This window comes from Rhinoraja longicauda, chromosome 26 (genome assembly GCF_053455715.1).
Source record: "Rhinoraja longicauda isolate Sanriku21f chromosome 26, sRhiLon1.1, whole genome shotgun sequence".
Taxonomy (NCBI): Eukaryota; Metazoa; Chordata; class Chondrichthyes; order Rajiformes; family Arhynchobatidae; genus Rhinoraja; species Rhinoraja longicauda.
This window is the reverse complement of record NC_135978.1, coordinates 5,067,025-5,082,292: the sequence shown is the minus strand read 5'-3', so window position 1 is coordinate 5,082,292 and position 15,268 is coordinate 5,067,025. Positions and strand designations below refer to the sequence as shown.

Below are 15,268 nucleotides of genomic sequence, written 5' to 3'. Positions count from 1 at the left end.
GTGCGCGCTTTCAAGCTTCTGTATCTTTTGCCCGATGGGAGCAGAGAGAAGGAATATCCTTGTTGGGACAAGTCTTTCATTATGTGGGATTAATTAAAATTGGATCTTGCAGCTTTAAAAACACACGCCAAAAGCAGGTTGTTCATCCCACCACAACCACAGAGCGGTCCTGAACTACTGTCTACTTCATTTGTGACCCTCGGACTATCCTTGATTGGACTTTGTGTGTTGGAAAGAACTGCAGATGCTGGTTTAAAATCGAAGGCAGTCACAAACTGCTGGTGTAACTCAGCGGGACAGGCAGCATCTCTGGGAAAGGATAGACAATAGGTGCAGGAGGAGGCCATTCGGCCCTTCGAGCCTGTACGCACCGCCATTCAATGTGATCATGGCTGATCATTCTCAATCAGTACCCCGTTCCTGCCTTCTCCCCATGCCCCCTGACTCCGCTATCCTTAAGAGCTCTATCTATGGGTGATGTTTTGGGTCTGAGGAAGGGTCTCGATCCGAAACATCATCCATTCCTTCTCTCCAGAGAAGCTGCCTGTCCCGCTGAGTTACTCCAGCAGTTTGCGTCCACCTTGATTGGACTTTGCTGGCTTTACCTTGCACTAAACGTTATTCCCTTGTCACTCATCTATCTGTACACTGTAAACGGCTCGATTGTAATCGTGTATTGTCTTTCCGCTGACTGGTTAGCACGCAACAAAAGCTTTTCACTGTACCTCGGTACACGCGACAATAAACCAAACTGTAAACCGGCACGCTACCTTTACAAAATATCAATGTACAAACTTAAACAACATGGGAACCTTTGACCCACAACGGGAACTCGTAACTGAAGTATAGAAACGTGATTTGTTTTGGTGAATTGGCTTTATTCATGGAACAATACAAGATACCAAGAATGGAAAGCATGATAATCTGGATTAAGATTGCTTGTTTGGAAAATACAATTTAATGCACAACTCCAAGACCATAGAACTTTCAAATCAGTTAAATAACAGAGCACGAGAATAACCCCATTATTATTCCATGTAATATACTTTCCAGATAATAATACATTGGTGGGAAGAGGAACTCGCCAATAAAAACAAAGAAATAATAATAGATTATGCTAGCATATACTAGCAACTATATGGGTTTAAAGAATTTCCTAGTGTAAAATGGAATATAATAACATCATTTCAAAAAAATAATACACTCCTCCTTATGTGCGTAAAACGGCCCTCAATGCACCACCCAACCTTGCATATTTAAACTTAATTACACTCCATCAAATTAAATGCTTTTGCAATAGTATAAAATTATGAGAGGAATAGATCTGGTCGATGCACAAAGTCTCTTGCCCAGGGTGTGAATCGAGGACCAGAGGACATAGGTTTAAGGTGAAGGGGAAATGATTTAATTGGAATCTGAGGGGGTAACTTTTCCACACAAAGGGTGGTGGGTGTATGGAACAAGCTGCCGGAGGAGGTAGTTGAGGCAGGGACTATCCCAACGTTTAAGAAACATTTAGACAGGTACATGGATAGGACAGGTTTGGGAGGGGCCAAACGCAGGCAGGTGGGACTAGTGCAGATGGGACACTTTGGTCGGTGTGGGCAAGTTGGGCCGAAGGGCCTGATTCCGCACTGTATCACTCTATGACTCGAGTTAAGATAACTTTGACCAGGCAGATATACTTGACTAGCATATGTCTACATCTGAAATTGCTTGCAGTAGCTTCGGTAAGCAAGGTTTGAATTCACAGTACTTTTATTCAGAGCAAAAGCTGCAAGAAATATTTACTTTGCAAGGTGAATTGTATTTGAAAAAATATCAAATCCCTTCTCCACAAAGACATAATTTAAGGTTGCATAAAATTATTCTGCAATGCAAAAAGCTTAAGATATTGTGTATCTACACATTTTGCAAACATATAATTTCACTAACTGATCCAAATTGTTCCCCATCCATCGAACTCACGCATTTTAGTACTGATGGACAGAACGAGGACTCAGACTCAAGATCCATGTGAATCTAAACAATTTTTGTGTGTTGTGCTACTGTGAATTCTAATGATTAGAGAAAAAAAAGTTTGGTTTAAACTTATCTGGATAAATAGGTCACTACAATAGGTCAATCCATAACCATAGCCCTGATCTACACATCTTAAATTAATCTCACGGATACATCAAAATGGAAGCTTGTCACCTCAAAATTTGGTTGAAACCAGACATTTTGGGAATTACATCAGTTCTGAAGTTTGAACAAAAGTGAACTGCAGATGCTGGTTCATACCAAAGATAGACACAAAATGCTGGAGTAACTCAGCGGGTCAGGCAGCATCCCTGGAGAACGTGGGTGGGTGACGTGGCGGGTCGAGACCCATCTTCAGTCTGAAGAAGGGTCTCAACCCAAAACTTCAACCATCCATTTGCAAGGATGTTGCAAGCAAAAGATGGGTAAAAATACATGCACTAATGTGGGCTGAAGTGTATTCCAGATGTAATCAAGAGCTCTTAGGGCTAACGGAATCAAGGGATATGGGGAAAAAACAGGAACGGGGTACTGATACTGGATGATCAGCCATGATCATATTGAATGGCAGTGCTGGCTCGAAGGGCCGAATGGCCTACTCCTCTACCTACTTTCTATGTTTCCAGCATTTTGTGTCTAGCTCTGAACCCTTATTACCCCACACTGAAATCTCTCAACCGTGGCTTCAACATTTGTAATCAAGGTTTTGGACATTAAAAAAAACAAAACTATTTCCAATTTCAGCAATAAAATACAGGCACGGTAGGGATCACGGCAGCAATTCAAACTAACATGCTTCCATAAGCTACACGATCCTTTAAAACAGCAACGTTATAATCTCCGTTATATTGACTATCTTGGGAAATATGTGTAACCAAAACATTAGGCCTTGGGAGGCTTTCAATAATTTCTGAGACAGGTATCTAAAAGGCAGTAATATTCATTGACTGATGCCATTGGAAAGAATAATGTAATATATATATGTATGTATATATGTGTGTGTGTGTATATATACATACATATATATATATGCGAGTGTGTGTGTATGCGCATATATGCAAGTGTGTGTGTATGTATATAAATGAGTGTGTATACACATATATACAGTATATATATACATAGTATATATATATATATACAGTATATATACACATACACAATATATATATATATATACACACACACAATATATATATATACACACACACAGTATATACATATATATATGTATGATTATATATATACACACACATATACATATGCACGCACACACACACATATATATATATATATATAGGCTCTCCTCCACAACCCCATGGAACAGAGGGATGTAGAGTAAGCCTTTCATAGCCCTACTGCTTTATGGAAAGTAGTGATAGGTATTTAGGTAACTTAATATTTGCCAACAATGGTATACATATTCCATTATTCCTGCATCATCCTTCACAACCGGAATGTGTGCAGCAAACGTTTAGCTGAAAACCCCCCTGCAGGATAGACTTACGACTGAACGAAGCACGGCACGGCAGAGCCACTATCACATCGTGACTGCAGCACCATTAAATAGCGTTGGACTAGATGTGAATGGGGACAGGGTGCCCTGTTGATGTGTTACAGTGACAAACCGCACCCCCGGTTTGGATGAGGGGGGTGGGGGTGATTGTTGGAGGCTGAGGTTACATCAGCTGCTACAGAACTTAAGAACACGTCCACCACGCTTGCCCCTGGAGCGCGCGTACGGACAAACCCCTCACTGCCCGATCCCTTACCCCTCAAGCAACCCGCGAATCCCTTGGGGATACCAACACGAAAAAGCACACGAATCATTTGGGACCCATATCAGAACAATATTTGTTATTAATAGTTCTTTTAAAGTTACAAAATAACCAGAAGGTGAGAAAGCAAATTGAAAACTAAATGCTCTTTTATTTAGAGGGGAAAGAAAAAGAAAAAAAAGCTTATTAATTCAGGTACAATTTAAATTCTCCTTCCGCAGCAGAACATGTAATCACCACGCGTTGGTGACCATTTCCATGTCCGTTAAATTTCACCTCAAGCTTAAAAACCCCCAAAGTCTGCGTCTTACCTATGTATGTATGTACATCGTTATATGATATAGGAAGTCAAGGTGGTGACAACCAGTCTCTGCTTTAGCGTAACGGTTGCAAATATCCCCCCAAAATCCCAGCCGCAGAAATGAAAAGTAGGCCAGGTGCAAGCTGGCGTTTGTGTATGCATCCGCGTGGGTCACGACAGCACACGGATAATCAGTCTGCCTCGCACACGAGACCAAGGGCCTAATCATCTCACCATTCCAGTCATTTCCCCTCGGCCTCCTGAAAGCTTCACGCTTCTTGCTAAGTGGACAATACTGAGTGTCAAGGACAAGTGTCGGAGAATAACCAATATATAGCTTAGAAGCAAAAATCCTTGAGCCCGTCCTTGGTAGTTGTGGGCACTGGGGAAACACTGAAAGTGACGGGTCCAATCGGAGGGGGTGGGAGGACGGGTGGGTGGGTAGGGGGGGGGGGAATCAAGTTCAAATGCTGTCCATTTTGCCATGCCCTATCGATCCATTTCATCCAGTAATGGCGTGGCGTCGCCAGCGATGGACATGGGGGTGCCCTCGATCATGGGGCTTGGAGACGGTCGAGGAGTCTTGACTTTTTGCTTCCGTCGCTCCTGTTCCTTCTCTTGTAACCACTGCTCGGCGATCTTGCCCCAGTCAACTGCCGTGTGTGCAGTGGAGGTCCTAGGTGAGAGAATCGCGAACAAGGTTAGGGGTCTTGTGTCACCTTTAAACCTGGAGATGTACACCGGCCGCAGAGGCAGAATGGGTCCCCGATCAGAAACCTCGCCCATCCGCGTCCTCCAGAGATGCTGCCTAACCCGCTGAATTACTCCAGCACTTCGTACCTTTTCATTTAACCCAGCATCTACAGTTCCTGTGTCTACTTGCCCCTTCTCTGAATTCTCTGTATTCTACCACGGTTGAGGAGCAGAGCTCATGGGTTTAAGGTGAGAGAGGAGGGGGGTGAGAGGGAAAGATTTAATAGGAACCCGAGGGTCAACGTTTTCACACAAAGGGTGGCAGGTGAATGGAACGAGCTGTCGAGGGCAGGTATTATCACAATGTTCAAGAAACATTTATCCAGGCACTTGGATAGGACAGGTTTAGAGGGATATGGGTGAAACACAGCAAGGTGGGTCAGTCTCGTGGTCGATTTGGCCATGTGTTGCAAAGCTGTATGATTTGATGACACTGATAGTTCTGAGCATCTGCAGTTCCTTGTGGCCACAAATGCATCTTGGCTTCTGTGGACTACATTTCATGACACTAAGGAGCACAGGTTTTTTGCACTAATATCGTGGGTTGTTAACCTATTGAATTTTTAAATTATAAATCATCTGTGATATAATTATATATCATCATTACATGGCTGTACACTAGAAATCAGTTGTAGTGTTTAATTTAGTTTAGAGGTACGGCACAGAAAAAGGCCCTTCGGCCCACTGAGTTCATGCCAACCAGCGATCGCTCTGTTCACTCGCATTATCCTACACACTAGGGATAATTTACAACTTACAGAAGCCAATTAACCCACAAACCTGCACATCTTCGGAGTGTGGGAGGAAACCGGAGCACCCGGAGAAAACTCACAGGGTCACGGGGAGAACGTACAAACTCCGTACAGACGGCACCCGTAGTCGGGATCGAAGCCGGGTCTCTGGTGCTGTGAGGCAGCAACTCTACCGCTGCGCCCTGTTCTGTACTGAAATGTACTCATGCCTCACCTCTACTGCCGTCATCTGCGGACTATCCTTCATTAGACTAAGGAGCACGGGTTTTTTCCACTGGTATTGCGGGTGGTTAACTTATTGAATTTGTACATGATGCGTCGTCTGGGATAATGACGTGGCTGCACGTTAGAATCCAGTTGCGTTGTCGGTACATTTGACGGTGGCGCAGCGGTAGAGTTGCTGCCTTACAGCGAATGCAGCGCCGGAGACTCAGGTTCGATCCTGACTACGGGTGCCGTCTGTACGGAGTTTGTACGTTCTCCCCGTGACCTGCGTGGGTTTTCTCCGAGATCTTCGGTTTCCTCCCACACTCCAAATACGTACAGGTATGTTGGTTAATTGACTGGGTAAATGTAAAAATTGTCCCTAGTGTGTGTACGATAGTGTTAGTGTGCGGGGATCGCTGGGCGGCGTGGACTCGGTGGGCTGAAGGGCCTGTTTCCGCGCTGTATCTCTAAATGTAAAACAAAATCTAAAAGCACTGTTGGATCTGGAAACTCTCGGGGCCTTTATGCACGGTCCCACCCCGTGTCCCGCTGTGGCAATACTCACTTGGGCTGCGAACGCTGTCGCGTGGAGGCGGGCGTCTGGGGCGTGGTGCTGCCCGGGTACTGCGGAGTGGTGACGGGCTGCTGGCTGGGCGTGGTGTACGAGTAACTCGGCGTCATCAGCGGAGTTGCCACCGCTTGCTGTGCGGGAGTGGCAAACACCTGCAACAGAGTGAAAGCACGCTCAATCAGTCCCGACGCAACATCACAATAGACAATAGGTGCAGGAGGAGGCCATTCAGCCCTGCGAGCCAGCACCGCCATTCAATGAGATCATGGCTGATCATTCTCAATCAGTACCCCGTTCCTGCCTTCTCCCCATACCCCCTGACTCCGCTATCCTTAAGAGCTCTATCTAGCTCTCTCTTGAATGCGTTCAGAGAATTGGCCTCCACTGCCTTCTGAGGCAGAGAATTCCACAGATTCACAACTCTCTGACTGAAAAAGTTTTTCCTCATCTCCGTTTTAAATGGCCTACCCCTTATTCTTAAACTGTGGCCCCTTGTTCTGGACTCCCCCGACATTGGGAACATTTTTCCTGCCTCTAACGTGTCCAACCCCTTAATAATCTTATTAATATCCAGTGTCACCCGTCATGGTTCATTGTCATGCGCAGATCTTTGCGACTTTTAAAATATGAGCCGGAAATTAAATGCAAATCACAGAAAACAGGATGTGATTATTGAAGATAATGACTTTGAAAAGATTCATTGATTTACCACAAAGTAGCAGACAAGACAATAATTATTCAAATTACAGGATAATTCCCTGCAACTTTGTTCACTTTTTTGATGAAAAGACCACCTTCCCAACATGGCCACTCAGTTTCCCCTTCCCTGCTTGCTGCGTGGTCAATCATCTGCGTATTTCCAGCATCTTCTACTTTTTATCTGACTATTCAAATAGGCATGTGGTGAAATATGAAAGGAGAAGTTAAAGATTTCCATTTCAGCAGCAGTCCCGGAAGGTAAATTGGACTTCCATTTGGAGAATGATTAGTCACCTCATTAACCGAGCTGGTTCTTGTCGGGTAGTGGGAGAGTCTAGGACTAGAGGTCACAGCCTCAGAATTAAAGGACATTCTTTTAGGAAGGAGATGGAGAGAAATTTCTTTAGTCGGGGGGTGGTGAATCTGTGGAATTCTTTGCCACAGAAGGCTATAGAGACCAAGTCAGTGGATATTTTTAAGGCATAGATAGATTCTTGATTAGTGCGGGTGTCAGAGGTTATGGGGAGAAGGCAGGAGAATGTGATTAGGAGGGAGAGATAGATCAGCCGTGATTGAATGGTGGAGTAGACTTGATAGGCTGGCTGGTCTAATTCTACTCCTATTCCTTCTGACTTCATGACCTTTAATGTTTTGATAAGAAAATTCATGGAGGGACATGTAACTGCTGACTAAATGTGGTGTACTTCATTCATGTAGAGACTTGAATATGCTTGAGGGTTCTGCCAGGATATGACTTCATTAGAGACAGTTGGCAAAATTTGGATTGTCTGGGTTTTAGTTTAGTTTAGTGTCATGTATCTAGTGAAAAGCTTTTGTTGCGTGCTCACCAGCCAGCTTATACATGATTACAATCGAGCCGTCCACACTGTAGGTACGTGATAAAGGGAATAATGTTTAGTGCGAGATAAAGTCCGATCAAAGATAGTCCAGGGGTCTCCAGTGAGGTAGATAGTAGCTCAGGTAGTAGACAATAGGTGCAGGAGGAGGCCATTCGGCCCTTCGAGCCAGCACCGCCATTCAATGTGATCATGGCTGAACATTCTCAATCAGTACCCCGTTCCTGCCTTCTCCCCATACCCCCTGACTCCGCTATCCTTAAGAGCTCTATCTAGCTCTCTCTTGAATGCATTCAGAGAATTGGCCTCCCACTGCCTTCTGAGGCAGAGAATTCCACAGATTCACAACTCTCTGACTGAAAAAGTTTTTCCTCATCTCCGTTTTAAATGGCCTCCCCCTTATTCTTAAACTGTGGCCCCTTGTTCTGGACTCCCCCGACATTGGGAACATTTTTCCTGCCTCTAACGTGTCCAACCCCTTAATAATCTTATTAATTTCCAGTGTCACCCGTCATGGTTCATTGTCATGCGCAGATCTTTGCGACTTTTAAAATATGAGCCGGAAATTAAATGCAAATCACAGAAAACAGGATGTGATTATTGAAGATAATGACTTTGAAAAGATTCATTGATTTACCACAAAGTAGCAGACAAGACAATAATTATTCAAATTACAGGATAATTCCCTGCAACTTTGTTCACTTTTTTGATGAAAAGACCACCTTCCCAACATGGCCACTCAGTTTCCCCTTCCCTGCTTGCTGCGTGGTCAATCATCTGCGTATTTCCAGCATCTTCTACTTTTTATCTGACTATTCAAATAGGCATGTGGTGAAATATGAAAGGAGAAGTTAAAGATTTCCATTTCAGCAGCAGTCCCGGAAGGTAAATTGGACTTCCATTTGGAGAATGATTAGTCACCTCATTAACCGAGCTGGTTCTTGTCGGGTAGTGGGAGAGTCTAGGACTAGAGGTCACAGCCTCAGAATTAAAGGACATTCTTTTAGGAAGGAGATGGAGAGAAATTTCTTTAGTCGGGGGGTGGTGAATCTGTGGAATTCTTTGCCACAGAAGGCTATAGAGGCCAAGTCAGTGGATATTTTTAAGGCATAGATAGATTCTTGATTAGTGCGGGTGTCAGAGGTTATGGGGAGAAGGCAGGAGAATGTGATTAGGAGGGAGAGATAGATCAGCCGTGATTGAATGGTGGAGTAGACTTGATAGGCTGGCTGGTCTAATTCTACTCCTATTCCTTCTGACTTCATGACCTTTAATGTTTTGATAAGAAAATTCATGGAGGGACATGTAACTGCTGACTAAATGTGGTGTACTTCATTCATGTAGAGACTTGAATATGCTTGAGGGTTCTGCCAGGATATGACTTCATTAGAGACAGTTGGCAAAATTTGGATTGTCTGGGTTTTAGTTTAGTTTAGTGTCATGTATCTAGTGAAAAGCTTTTGTTGCGTGCTCACCAGCCAGCTTATACACGATTACAATCGAGCCGTCCACACTGTAGGTACGTGATAAAGGGAATAATGTTTAGTGCGAGATAAAGTCCGATCAAAGATAGTCCAGGGGTCTCCAGTGAGGTAGATAGTAGCTCAGGTAGTAGACAATAGGTGCAGGAGGAGGCCATTCGGCCCTTCGAGCCAGCACCGCCATTCAATGTGATCATGGCTGAACATTCTCAATCAGTACCCCGTTCCTGCCTTCTCCCCATACCCCCTGACTCCACTATCCTTAAGAGCTCTATCTAGCTCTCTCTTGAATGCATTCAGAGAATTGGCCTCCACTGCCTTCTGAGGCAGAGAATTCCACAGATTTACAACTCTCTGACTGAAAAGGTTTTTCCTCATCTCAGTTCTAAATGGCCTACCCCTTATTCTTAAACTGTGGCCCCTTGTTCTGGACTCCCCCAACATTGGGAACATGTTTCCTGCCTCTAACGTGTCCAACCCCTTAATAATCTTATACGTTTCGATAAGATCCCCTCTCATCCTTCTAGTAGCTCGCTAGTTGTTTGTAGGATGGTTCAGTTGCCTGATAACAGCCGGGATAAATCTCTCCCTGAATCTGGAGGTGTGCGTTTTCACATTTCTTTACTTCTTGGCTGATGGAAGAGGGAGTGGCGGGGGTGAGACTGGTCCTTGATTATGCTGCTGGCCTTGCCGAGGCAGCGTGAAGAAGTGTAGATCAAGTCAATGGAAGGGAGGGGGTGGTTTGTGTGATGGTCTGGGCCGCGTCCACAACTCTCTGCAATTTCTTGTGGTCTTGGACGCAGCTGTTCCCAAACCTTTTTACAATGCCTTCTATAATGGATTGTAATACAGAAGCATATTCAATGAGTGTGGAATAACTGAAATGTTATGCGCTTGCATGCATTGTATCTCACAGGTAAAGGCAAAAGGAGAGGCTTCTTAATTTTCACCATCACGGTTCCTGATACAATATGTTGCTTGCTGTCAGATGTGATAATGAAAGGAGAAACACTTAATAGTTTGCTGTTAAACTTCGGCTGTTAATTAGTACTAAGCATTTACATCAATTCTAGGAGCAGAATTAGACCATTCGACCGATCAAGTCTACTCCGCCATTCAATTATGGCTGATCTATCTCTCCCTCTCAACCCCCTTCTCCTGCCTTCACCCCATAAGCCTCTTCTCCCCATTTTAACTCCAAAGTGAATCCTTAGAAGAGGCTAGATTGACTTTGCCGGTGACGGTGAGTGTTGGTATACATTTACGCGGGAAAGGCCCGCTTCCTTTATCATCATTACTTTTTCGCACATCTTTCATTCATTGCCCTTTATCTCTTCTCCACATCATCAGCTATATCTCTCGTCTCCCTCCCCCTCCCCCCCCCCCCCCCCCCCCCCCCGACTAGTCTGAAGAAGGGTCTCAACCTGAAACGTCACCCATTCCTCCTCTCCAGAGATGCTGCCTGTCCCGCAGTTACTCCGGCTTTCATAGAAACATAGAAAATAGGTGGAGGAGTAGGCCATTCAGCCCTTCGAGCCTGCACCGCCATTCAATATGATCATGGCTGATCATCCAACTCAGTATCCCGTACCTGCCTTCTCTCCATACCCCCTGATCCCTTTAGCCACAAGGGCCACATCTAACTCCCTCTTAAATATAGCCAATGAACTGGCCTCAACTACCTTCTGTGGCAGAGAATTCCACAGATTCACCACTCTCTGTGTGAAAAAAAACGTTCTCATCTCGGTCCTAAAGGACTTCCCCCTTATCCTTAAACTGTGACCCCTTGTTCTGGATCCCTTTCTGTGTGTGTCTGCGGGAATAGTTAAGTTGGATCTGGGGTCACGCTGGCGAACTAGGGAAACATGGGCGACGTTGAGAAATGAGCAAGGATTTTCACGGCTAGCGGTGATGGCGGCAGACGTACGTGGTAGGCACTGCTTCCTCCGTAGCCATACTGGCTGGATCCCCACTGCGCTGGCGTGGTGTTCGGATTCTGTCCCTGTCCGGTAACGGCGGCAATGGCATTAAACATCTGCGTCGTCATGTTCTGTGGGAGAGCGTTGACTGCTCGGGTAAGATCTAGGTAAAGAGAGAACAACTTTCGTGAACGACAAAGCGCGTCAATCATCTATCGATTCACACCGAAATCCCAGTCTGAAGAAGGGTCTCGACACGAAACGTCACCCACTCCTGCTCTCCAGAGATGCTGCCTGTCCCCCTGAGATACTCCAGCATTTAGTGTCTAACTTTGGTGTAAACCAGCATCTGCAGTCCCTTCCTTCACACCCCATTTCATTCGACAGCTGACGATGTTTACTTTACTTCATTCCTGTAAAGACTTTTAATTTATTTGAGGTTTCCGTGAAGCAACTTCCTCATAAGGGCAGAAAGTTACGCAAACAAGTTGGACTGGTCTCAAAAGCACCAGATTTAAGACAAAACATTCGCATGATCTAACACACGGGCCCAATGATTCTATGTTACGTTATTGGCACGAGTGTACAGTGAAATGCTTTGTTTTGTCTACAACCTGGTGAAACCATTAATCAGACCTCACCTGGCCAGTACACACAAGTCACCACACATCTGGAGCCGACAAAGTTACAAAAGTCCACCGAACAATCCCTTTGGTTGGTGTCAGCAGCCCCCTGCCCTTCCCCGCTGGGCCCCCACCTTTGTTCCCGAAGGTCCCCCATTCGTTCTCTGTGGCCCCTAGCATTCGATATCTGCCCCCCGCCCCCGTTCTCAACGGCTTCCCGCTGGGTCTCCCTTTGCCCCCCAACAAAATACACCTGATAAATGTCAACAGTGCAAGTGAAAACCCACATTTAATATTTATTAATCGATAATTAATCAGCAATAATTAATTAATATATAACACACACGCACACACACGTATAAATAAGTGAATAAGTAAATATTTGTTAATACTCAAGTACTAGAACAAACATATCCCCTTTTCCTATGAGTTTCACGGTGGAATTTGATGTATTTTGAAATATGTGTTGCCAGGGTGTGCATTTTTATATATATAAATATTAATATATATATAAAATGCACACCCTGGCAACACATATTTCAAAATACATCAAATTCCACCGTAAAACTCATAGGAAAAGGAGATATGTTTGTTCGAGTACTTGAATCTCACTTTAACGACAATGAATTTGGAGTTTGAAGTCCCAGATAAGAAACTCCTTTTAAATACTTTAGAAGTTGTGTTTATTCTGCAAATTAAGACACCAAAAGATAATCCTGTAGGTCACAGAGTATTGCTGTGGAAGATGCGAACTTGGGAAGATATGAAATGACCCATTTAATCTCACTCATTAGTGGTTGATTAAAATCATACGGTTGAAACTTTTTTTTAAAAATGCTTTAAAAAAACTTTTTAAAAAATGCATGAAGGGCTTGCTTCCACACAGAACTAATCTACTTGAATGTGTAGGGAAAAAACTGCAGATGATGGTTAAAATTGAAGGTAGATGCAAAATGCTGGAGTAACTCAGCGGGTCAGGCATCATCTTGGGAGAGAAGGAATGGGTGACGTTTCGGGTGACAATAGACAATAGGTGCAGGAGGAGGCCATTCGGCCCTTCGAGCCAGCACCGCCATTCAACGTGATCATGGCTGATCATTCTCAATCAGTACCCCGTTCCGTACTCAAGTACTCGAACAAACATATCTCAGTGGCTTTATTTAAATTAATACTGACTAGCTAATTAAATTATTGCATCGTATGGGAGGCGCATTCCCAATCTCGTTGTACCCCTGTACAATGACAATAAAGATATATTGTATTGTATTGTATTGTATTGCAGCTATATTTAACAGTGAAAATGAAACAGGCAAAAAAAACTTCAGCCTAAGAACTTAGCATAATATCAGGAATGCAAGCTGCCGAATACCTTTAACGCAAGAAATTCACGTACGTACCTGCCAAATTAATATTAGCTGGTGTGGCATCCATTGAAGCAGGAGTTCTACTAGATCTGCTTGTACTTGAAGGTGTTATACCTAGAAGAAATGTTAATACATTAAAACTATTAAAAACAAAATCAAGCAAGAGTATACGTTGTGTTAAAATAATTGTCATCGTGTGCCCACTCTCTCTCTTTGAATACATCGTTGACATTCGCATCATTAAAAATTATCCGTAACCTTTAATAAAATTAAAATGACCAAACATTTTTAAAAAACCCGAGCTCGATTAAATTTCCCTGAAAGTGGCGCCACAGGTGGATAGGCTGGTAAAGAGGGATTTTGGTGCATTGGCCTTCGTCAGTCAGGGTATCCAGTATAGAAATTCCTCTCTCCAGAGATGCTGCCTATCCCGCTGAGTTTCTCCAGCGTTTTGTGCCCATTATCGAATACAGAAGTTGTTCGCGACTCTGGTGAGGCTGCGTTTGGAGCATTATGTTCAGTTTCGGTTCTCCCTGCTATAAGGAGGATGTCTTTAAGCCGGAAAGAATGAGAGAAGATGTACGAGGATGTCGCCAGGACTCAAGGACCTGAGCTACAGGGAAAGATTGGAGAAACTAGGACTTTATTCCTCGGAGCGCAGGAGGCTAAGGGGTGTAGGAAAATAACTGCAGATGCTGGCTACAAATCGAAGGTATCACAAAATGCTGGAGTAACTCAGCAGGTCAGGCAGCATCTCTGCAGAGAAGGAATGGGTGACATTTCGGGTCAAGACCCTTCTTCAGAAGGCTAAGGGGTGATCTTATCATGGTGTATAAAAATCATGAGGGTGATTGATAGTGTGAATGCACAGATTCTTTTACCCAGGGAATCAAGAACAGAGGACATTGGTTTAAGGTGTGACGAGAAAGATTTACTCAGAATCTGATGGGCAACCTTTTCACTTAGTAGTATATGGAATGAGCTGCCTGAGGAGTTAGTTGAGGAAGGTATAATAACAACATTTATATGGTGGGCAAACAATATGTTCCGTGGACTTAATAGGTAGGATCTTCTACTTAAAAGCCTGCACAGTTACTTTGGTCCGATGGCCGATGCCCACGAAACTGAATGGAAACTTGAGATGACCATACAAACGAAGTTGAATAAGAAAATAACTGCAGATGCTGGTACAAATCGAAGGTATTTATTCACAAAATGCTGGAGTAACTGTACTTATGTCCCTTCCAAAGCCGTTATTAGCTGAAAGCAATTGGTTGCTGGTCTCTCTGGCAGACTTCCCAGTCAACATACTGAAAGATTTGCAGAAGCCCGAGGAGTCCAACAAACATGGTACGATACGATAGAAAGCTAATGGCATGTTGGCCCTCATAACAAGAGGATTTGAGTATACGAGTAAAGAGGTCCTTCTGCAGTTGTACGGGGCCCTGGTGAGACCACATCTGGAGTATTGTGTGCAGTTTTGGTCTCCTAATTTGAGGTCCTTGCTATGGAGGTAGTGCAGCGTAGGTTCACGAGGTTAATCCCCAGGATGGCGGGACTGCCATGTGAGGAAAGATTGGAAAGACTGGGCTTGTATTCACTGGAGTTTAGAATGATGAGAGGGGATCTTATAGAAATGTATAAAATTATGCAGGAAAAATGTTCCCAATATTGGGAGAGTCCAGAACCAGCGGCCACAGTCTAAGAATAGAGGGGAGGCCATTTAAAACTGAGGTGAGAAAAAACTTTTTCACCCAGAGAGTTGTGAATTTGTGGATTTCTCTGCCACAGAAGGCAGTGGAGGCCAACTCACTGGATGAATTTAAAAGAGAATTAGATAGAGCTCTAGGGGCTCAAGTTTCCATTCAGTTTCGTAGGCATTAGTCATCAGACCAAAATAGATGTTCTGGCTTTTAAGTAGAAGATCCTACCTATTGAGCCTAC

The 15,268-nt window shown here is 44.0% G+C and overlaps 1 protein-coding gene across 1 annotated transcript in view; it reads right to left on the bottom strand.

The window, feature by feature from the left end:
- Positions 1-857: 857 nt before the first annotated feature.
- supt6h (SPT6 homolog, histone chaperone and transcription elongation factor) overlaps positions 858-15,268 on the bottom strand; it is an 82,078-nt gene continuing 67,667 nt past the window's right edge. The window contains exons 34-37 of the mRNA XM_078422569.1: positions 13,358-13,438; positions 11,346-11,500; positions 6,376-6,533; positions 858-4,774 (exon numbers count right to left, since the gene is read on the bottom strand). Coding sequence (XP_078278695.1) covers positions 4,588-4,774; positions 6,376-6,533; positions 11,346-11,500; positions 13,358-13,438 — 581 coding nt within the window. The 3' untranslated portion in view covers positions 858-4,587. The remainder of the gene's footprint in view (positions 4,775-6,375; positions 6,534-11,345; positions 11,501-13,357; positions 13,439-15,268) is intronic.